This window comes from Colobus angolensis, unplaced genomic scaffold (assembly GCF_000951035.1).
Source record: "Colobus angolensis palliatus isolate OR3802 unplaced genomic scaffold, Cang.pa_1.0 Scaffold405, whole genome shotgun sequence".
NCBI classification, from domain to species: domain Eukaryota; kingdom Metazoa; phylum Chordata; class Mammalia; order Primates; family Cercopithecidae; genus Colobus; species Colobus angolensis.
In genome coordinates, this window is record NW_012117433.1 from 191,718 (window position 1) to 200,591 (window position 8,874).

Consider the following 8,874-nt stretch of genomic DNA (forward strand, 5'->3'; position numbering starts at 1 on the left):
TTTTAATATTAATTTGGCAGTAATATGTAATGACTTTGGGATATTTTGTGTTTCATATTTGATAGTGTACCTTATTTTATGTATAAAACATAAAAATTAAGTATACAAATATGTTATATATATTTGTATATACAAATATATATTATATACAAATATATATTATATATACAAATATTTGTTATACTTATATATTACACTTAATTATATATGTTATACTTATATATTTATATTTGTATATATCTGTATATACATATACTATACGTATATGTATGCATATATTTAGAATATATTCTAAATATATATACAAATATATACTAAATATATACAAATGTATATATACACAAATATATGCAAATATATAATATATTGTATATATACAAATATATACATATGTATATGTATGCAAGTTATATACAAACATATATACATATGTATATACATATATTTGTATATATGTATATATTTGTATATGTATATCGCATATATTTAGAATATAATAAAATCTGCTAAATAAAGAGTTGGTGTTCAGAGGAATTAGTTCATTGTTTCTTTGATGTCCTGCCCCTCCACAGTCCCCCAAGCTCACTGGTGTTAGAGGGCACACATAGAGGGTCAAGGCTGGACTCTCAGTTTTGGGGTTTTAAAAAACATTGTGGAAAGTTTTATTTACAACGTATGATTATCAAAAAAAATGCCAATATTTTCCAAGCAGAGATGTGCCTGACTCCCTTCTCCTAACTTCTCCCCAGCTTCTTTCAAAGATTTCTCCTTGGTGGATGCCCTTCCACCTCCCTGACCACCCCTCTCACAGGGATGCGTCCTTCCCAGGCTCCAGGAGCTCTGACACTTGTGCTGCTGTAGGGAGCCTGCGGATTGCTGGTCATCCTGTCAATATTGCTCACCTTCCAGAGTTCATGCTGTGTGTGTTCTTCCTAAAAGAGCTAGAGAGGCACTAACTGATCCACACCTGTCACCTGCTCCTTCTCTAGAGGCTGAAAGTTCTACTGCAGTCCCACTACAGCATGTCTATAAACGGTTATTATTCCCCCACTCCCACTCCTAACTTAAAGGCAAATCATAGTTTTTGTTCCTACTCAGCCAGAAGAAAACACACACACACACACACACACACACACATACACACACACTCTCTCTTAAGAGAACAGAGTAGGTAAAGAATCTGTGGGAAAAAAAATTCAATTATTTCAACATGATAAAAATTTATTGTCTTTCTGGCCTGTGGATTTAGCTCTGGTTGACTGAAGTCACTAAGCAGAATGGATTTAAAGAGGTGATGAGTCCAGTCACCAGCATAGAGACGTCCTCTGCATCACCATCCACACACAAGGCTTCTGGTAGACATCAGGCAAAGCCCTCCATGTTAATATTCATCTGAATATGGATAATTAGGGTGGCTAGCAAGACTGAAAAGAGAATAATGTATAATATGAATGCAATGACTCCATTACTAGGGGAGTAGTAAAGTGATTTCTATGAAGCTGTCATTAGTGTGAATGTTAAGAAGTTTATTTTCTGACTGGTTGTAGAATCTGCCTTTCTTCCCTTTATGAACATGGCTTCATAATATATGTATTTTCAAAATAATAAATTAATCATTCCCTTCTCTGGAAGGTAACATGGAAAACACACAAAGTCAAATATTCAAGCATATTCCTGTACATCTGTCAGCAGAGCAAAGATATACTCTGATTATACTTTCTTTACTTATTGCCTACTACAGCCTACTGTATGCAATATATTTTGTAAGATTCAGAAATGGAAATTGTTGTATATGATATGGGGTCTAATATCCAAGGAGCTACAATGCATTAAAAAATTCTTATATAGAAATAACATGAAATATAAAGGAACAGATAAATGCCATCTTATTACATTTTTAATTGATAAGAATTACTGATGCTCGCTATTCTTCCTTTCTTTCATGTGGTTTCCTTTTTTATTCTTTATTCTCCTCTAAACTAAAAAAATTTAACAACCTACCAATTTTTAAGCACTTATGAAGGGCCCCCGTGCTTATGCTTTTTCACACACTATCTCACCCTATCACTTACTTGTTAAAATCTCCACTGCCAGCAGTTACATAACTTCCTGCTGTTTTTTTTTTTTTTTTTTTTTTTGAGACGGAGCCTCACTCTCACCCAGGCTGGAGTGCAGTGGTGTGATCTCAGCTCACTGCTACATCCTCTGCCTCCTGGGTTCAAGCGATTCTCCTGCCTCAGCCTTTCAAGTAGCTGGGATTACAGGTAAGTGTCACCATGCCTGGCTAATTTTTGTATTTTTAGTAGAGACAGGGTTTCACCATGTTGGCCAGGCTGGTCTCAAACTCCTGACCTCAGTCAATCCACCCACCTCGGCCTCCCAAAGTGCTAGGATTATAGGTGTGAGCCACTGCGCCCGGCCATAACTTCTCGCTTTTCCCTCATTACATGAATGACTGTCTATGAATCCTAGAACCTTAGACCATGAAAGAGTACTAAAGATCTTTTATCGGCTATAAATTGTATATAACAATGGAGCTTCTGCCTCCACACTCTTCTTTGATTTTAATTTTTAAAAAATTCTCTGCCTTGAGATCTCCATATTGCAGGAAGTCAAGGACAAGCGCTCCTATTCACTCCCTAAGGAAGCCTTTCTGGAGGCAAAAGCAGAGTTTGGGGCATGAACAAACATGCAAGGAGAAGGAGGAAAAACATTTGAAATAATAAAAGATGCTGAATTGACGGGATCTAGCAAGCAATTCCATATGAAGGAGGTGGGAATTGGCACCTGGACCACAAAGTTGATGGAAATGTTTTTGGTTTGATAAGGAGCTGAGCAGGTTTGGGAGAATGTGATATGAGCACAGATTTGGAAACATCTCATGAGGTGACATGGGCAGTATCCACAGCATGTTCAGTGGTAGAAACACCAGGCCTACACGGAAGGTGCAGATTTGCCAATGATGTGGGCTGCTCTGAAAAGTTCCACGGAATCAGGAGAGCAGAGGCATAGGTTGACCCATGCTGATCCCTGTCCACTCACCCTGCCAGAGAACAGAGCTCTGGAGTGAATCCAGCAGGAGAGTTCCAGAAAGCTCCTGTCTCACCTCTGACTCACACTGGCCTCTGTCCCTCTGGCATGGAGGTCACTCTCAACACCCATCCTACATTTCTTCTCCAAAAATAAATTAGGTCACTCCTTTACAAAGGAAACTTACCTATCACTGTTAAAATATCGGAGATTTCTGTTTAGGCCATCTATGGCTTTCATGTCCTCTGAAGTCAACTGGAATTCAAAAACCTATCACAGAAATAAAAAACTTTTATTATTTTTAGATTGCATAATTGCCAATTGTGAACCCACAAGTATATTAGACAGTAGGGTGCAGAGACAATACTTAAAATATTGGTAAGTTTTAAACAGTTATAGAAGTCATCTCTAAATACTCAGGTGGTCAATGAATATCACACGAAAAATAAGCAGAAATCCATTCCTAGATATTACATACTGAAACTGCACAAAACTGCAGACAAAGAGAAAATCTCAACATAAAATGGAGAAGAACCAGAGCTGACATTGTGCACACACGATAGGGTCATATACTTAGAAGACCCATAAGAATCTAGAGGCAAATTTTTAAATAGCGTAAGATTACGTAGTAAGTTCGATAGATATTGTTGAATTTGTGTATCTCTTTAATAAACAGGTATAATGCAAACAACATTTGTTTTCAACATAATTCAAGGCAGGAATTGTCTAAATACTAACAATTTCACGTTTAAAGGAAACAGATACAGGCTTGAAGTGTAACTCACTCTCTAAATTTGAGAGACTTTAAATATCAAGAAGATGTCACTAATTGCTAACACATTGAATTGAATAAATCTGTAAATTGAATAAATCACTCTGTAATAGTGATACAGAGAATGAGAGAGAGAGAATAAAAAACATTAACAAGTTAACGAGTCTAGGTAAAAGGTGTTCACTACATTTTTCTTTTAACATTTCTATACATTAGAAAATCCACAAAAAAGGAAAATGCTATCAAGAGATTCTAATAATTTTCAGTATTCTATGGATAAATATTTGAAAATATATCCATATGGTTTAATGGAGAATGTTACAAAATTAATGAAATATATATTAAAAGGCCATTTAAATAGTTGGAAATTCATCATGGGTTGAAAGTCTCAACATTGTCACAAAGTCAGTTCTTTTCACATTGAGCTGCAGTTTCATTACAATATCAACCAAAGACTAAAATGATGTTTCAAAATTTCATAAAACAAAATAGTCAAGAATAATCAAAATTTTATCAAATAAAATAAAGCGTTAGAATAAAAGTTGTGCCATTCTGGTAGCAAGACCTTTCACTATTTAGGCAGTACAGAAAAGTAAGTCAATTGAAGACAAAAGAGCGGCAAGATATTATTTGTGAACGTTTCATTTATGGTAGAGGTAAAGAATCAAGATATGTGAGCAAATGTGAATGCTTTTCAATAATTATTGGTGGGACCTTTTGATATCAGTTTAGAAATTCCATGTGCATATTTGGATTTTTATTTTACATTGAAAAAGAAATTCATTTGAATTTACAACTAATTTATAAGTAAAGAGAATTACCGATTTTGCAGGATAACATATTAAAGGATTGTCACGTTCCCAATATAAGAAAAGACACGTCACTCATCAACCACAGGAAAGAGGCATGAATAATTTAGCAACATGAAAAGTAGCAGCTTTCGTTCATGAAAACATAACTACAGAGAAAATCACAACACAGAGGCAATTTGGGAGATGGTACTTCAATAATACATCTAAACCTCTAAAGGATTAATACCTAGAATATATATATGTATATATAATATGTGTAATCTATCATATATATCTTATTAAACTATAATATATGTAGCATTCCATCATATATATTAACCTATCACATATATATTAATCCATCATATATTAATCAGTCAGATATATGAGATAGATTAATAAGAAATACTCCCTCCAGTCACATGTCCCTGTATCCACTTGCTTGGTTATATGAATTTCTAGTGCCTTCCAATAAGTGGTGGTGTCTACTTACCCATCCCTTGAGTCTGGCCTGTCCTGTAACTTGCATTAGTGGGTAAGATTTGCCAGAAGCAATGGTGTGGCAACCCTGAGCCTAGACGTGAAAAGGCTTTTGCATGTGTCCACTCACTGCCTTGGGATCATGCCATGTGGTGAGGTGAAGTCTGGACTGGATGGCTGGAGGTTGAACTATATGGAGGAGAAAACGGCACCCAGACAAATGTCCCATTGACATCTTGAAGTAGAGCTATCTCGTTGTCCTGCAAACACGTGAGAGAGAGCCCAGCCAAGAACAGAACTTGACTAAGTTCAGGCTGAGGCCTTGCTAATTTTCTAACTAGAGAATCCTGAGCAAATCAGTGGTTTTCATTTTAAATCCCTATGTTGAGGGTGATTTGTTTCACAACTCTATTTAATAGTATAATTATGGTCTCCTATACTTAAAAAAAAGACAAGCAACTAATAGTCAAAGACTTAGGCAGTACACAAACAGAAAACTTCAAGTGATGAAATACGTGACATTTTAACTGAGTGTACAAAGAAATGGAAATAAAAATTTCACAATGATTGGTAGACTAAAGAACACCTAACGCAACTCCTTATTTCAGAACATGAAGAGGAGGCCAGGAGAGGTAGCTCACGCCTGTAATACCACTTTGGGAGGCCAAGGCAGATGGGTCGCCTGAGGTCAGGAGTTTGGAACCAGCCTGGCCAACATGGCGAAACACCCTCTCTACTAAAAGTTACAAAAATTAGCCAGGCATGGTGGTAGGCGCCTGTAATCCCAGCTACTCAGGAGGCTGAGGCAGGAGAATCATCCTGCCTGGGAGACAGAGCGAGACTCTGTTTCAAAAAAAACCCCAAACCCCCATCCTGGCCAACACAGTGAAACCCCATATCTACTAAAAAAACCCCCCAAAAAAACCCCAAAAAATTAGCCGGGCATGGTGGCGGGCACCTGTAGTCCCAGCTACTCGGGAGTCTGAAGCAGGAGAATGGCGTGAACCCGGGAGGCGGAGCTTGCAGTGAGCCAAGATCGCACAGCTGCGCTCCAGCCTGGGTGACAGAGCAAGACTCCGTCTCAAAAAAGAAAAACAAACAATAACAACAACAAACACCAAAACCAAACAAAAAACACAACATGAAAAAATGATGTTCCTGGTGCAGGGATGTAGATTGTCAACTTAATGGTAAAATTAAAAAATCTCCATTTTTTGGGGGGTCCCATCCTAATTCTACCTGTGCTGCATCTCCCGTGGTAGAGTAGAAGAAACCCTTATGATGCAGGCAAAGCGTTCATGTGGGAAATCCAGGGAAATGGAGCTGGCCCAAGGGTGTCCTGAGAGCCTTACAAGAAGTACACGTGTGAAGGACACTGTGCAGCAGCCCTGAGGCCCACGGCCCCGCTCCTCACCTGCACGTTCTCTCTGATCCGTTGCTCATTGTAGCTCTTGGCCAGGACCACAACACCACGCTGCAGCTGGTAGCGCAGGGCAATCAGGGCTGGGGTTCGCTTGTGCTTTTTTGCCAAGGCACAAAGGACTGGGTCCTCCAAGAGAACCGGGGAGTTTGGGTCCACCCTGGAAGGAAAGGCGGAAATGCTGAGGCCCTGAGGCTGGGGATACAGTTTGTTAGGCGGCTCCCTAAACAGACTAAGTTGTCCACTCTGCACCAGAGCTGCTCAAGCGAGGCCCCCAAGCACCACCATTAGCATCATCTGAGATCTCATCAGAACATCAGAAATGCAGTTCTCTCCTCTCTCTGAGCCACTTGAGACTACAGGAAACTGAGGATGCTGTGACTAAAAAATTTTCTGCAAAATGGAGGTTTATGTAAAGGTCCCATTGTTTTTATTACCATCGTTTGTCTCGCTGAGATCCCAGAGCACTATAGGCAACCAGAACAATATCTTTTGACTTGCAGAAATCTAGCAATTTACTCTGGTTGAAATACGGATGACATTCTACCTGCAGTTGACCAAAAGAGAGAAGCATCAATTTATATGAAATAATTGTGTTAATATAAAAAAGGTGAAAGTGAAGAAGCTGAATAATAATCAGTATAGTATTATATCTGAGCTAAGGATATTATTGTCAAGTAATAATCTTTTTCATAGAAATAAATTTTATAAAAAGTATAAATAGAAATGCCATTTCTGAACAGAAGCTCATCTATGAATCAGATCCTGGCTTCCAAAGACCTTTGATAACTAGAAGGAGATGTAACAAATTCCATATCTGGGATACAGTAAGATTCTTAGAGCCTTTGGCATCAGATTGTGCCAGAAAGCAAGAATTTGGTCAAGGACTCATGGGGGCAAGTCTGAAAGACAAAAGCACTACTTTCAAAGAAATGTCACTGGTGATGCTTGGATAGATTTCAGCATCGAGAAAAAAATTTACCCGTTGGGTAAGAATAAGCACTAACAAAAATTAATAAAATTAATTAAAAATCTTAAGGAAAAATGTCCAAGTCCATAGTCATGCATGAGATAATGAGAGAATAAGAAAGAACAAAATAATTTGCCTCTACCATTGGTGGTTATTGCAGTAATTTCTTTATCAGGAAATTGATATTTAGAGGAAAGTATTAAACTTTTACTTTGTCTCTGAGAAATATTTGTTCTTCATTTTGATTTGGTGAAAGATTTTTTTTCATAGTAAAATGTCACATAAGAATAGTTAAATAAGTTTTTAAAATTGAAAATGATTATCTAAAACTCCAAAAAATAATAAACACAATAATAACCATAAAATACAAAAATAGTAGTGATGTATACACAATCATATGTGAAAATTTGTCATGGAATATGACTTCTTCTGTCAAGAATTATCACCCAGTGGATTATTAGTAATTGCTGAATGGAAAACATGTGATTATAAAGAACAGATCATCTCACAACTCATTTCCATTCTGTTTTAAAAGGGAGTGCCATAAAAGACATTTCCATTAAACAATGGGAGTTCAAATATAGACTGGATGTTAAACGACATGAGGGCATTGTAGTTAGTTTTCTTAGATACAATAATTATACTGTAACTGGAAGAATATCTTCAGTTCTGTGACATAATATTTAGGCCTGTAGAGGTGAATTGTCATTTTTCCGATTTATTTTGAAGAGGTTTTGAAAATATTATATGTATTTATGCAGATATACCCACATAAATATTTGCCACAAATATTTGGCAATGTGGCAAAGTGTTAACAATTTTTAATATAAATGATAATGTTGAATCGTGTATTATTTTTACCAAATTTCCTGAAAGTTTGAAAACTGTCATAATAAAAAAATTGGATTAATATTAAAACCGCATTAATTTTCTTAATGTTTCTGTTTTAATATGATGGAACTGTATCATTATGCCAAATTCACAAATTTTATATACTTCATATTTCAATTATAGATCTTTACTCATTGGCTCTAGGTTGTATAAATGTAAGAATACAAAAGTGTAAATTAGTAAAAAGGTAGAGTGACTTTAATTTTTAATTTTTTTGTGACATTTGGGGGAAGTCAATTTGATCAAGGAGCCCTGGAATCAACAATAACTCAGGGGGAAAAAAAGGACTTATTCCTAAGCTATGAAAAAACCATGCATAGGATAGATGTGTTTAAACAATTGATTGGATGACAGACCCCAAAGAGAAGTAGCAGACTAAGATACGGGCAATGATAGGTCACGTCTATGTTCTGCTAAAGTTCCTCAGTGTTGATTTCATCCACTGTGAACAGTTATCTCCATGAACAGGTAATCAATCTTTCCTTCCTTCCTTCCTTCCTTCCTTCCTTCCTTCCTTCCT

At 36.7% G+C, this 8,874-nt stretch overlaps 1 protein-coding gene across 2 annotated transcripts in view; it reads right to left on the reverse strand.

Moving 5' to 3' along the window:
• Window positions 1-1,200: 1,200 nt before the first annotated feature.
• Window positions 1,201-8,874, reverse strand: part of LOC105521704 (aldo-keto reductase family 1 member C3 homolog) — a 14,762-nt gene continuing 7,088 nt past the window's right edge. For both annotated transcript variants that reach the window (XM_011955988.1, XM_011955987.1), the window contains 4 exons: window positions 6,931-7,040; window positions 6,488-6,653; window positions 3,218-3,300; window positions 1,201-1,424 (listed from right to left, as the gene is read on the reverse strand). In XM_011955988.1, coding sequence (XP_011811378.1) covers window positions 1,382-1,424; window positions 3,218-3,300; window positions 6,488-6,653; window positions 6,931-7,040 — 402 coding nt within the window. In that variant the 3' untranslated portion in view covers window positions 1,201-1,381. The remainder of the gene's footprint in view (window positions 1,425-3,217; window positions 3,301-6,487; window positions 6,654-6,930; window positions 7,041-8,874) is intronic.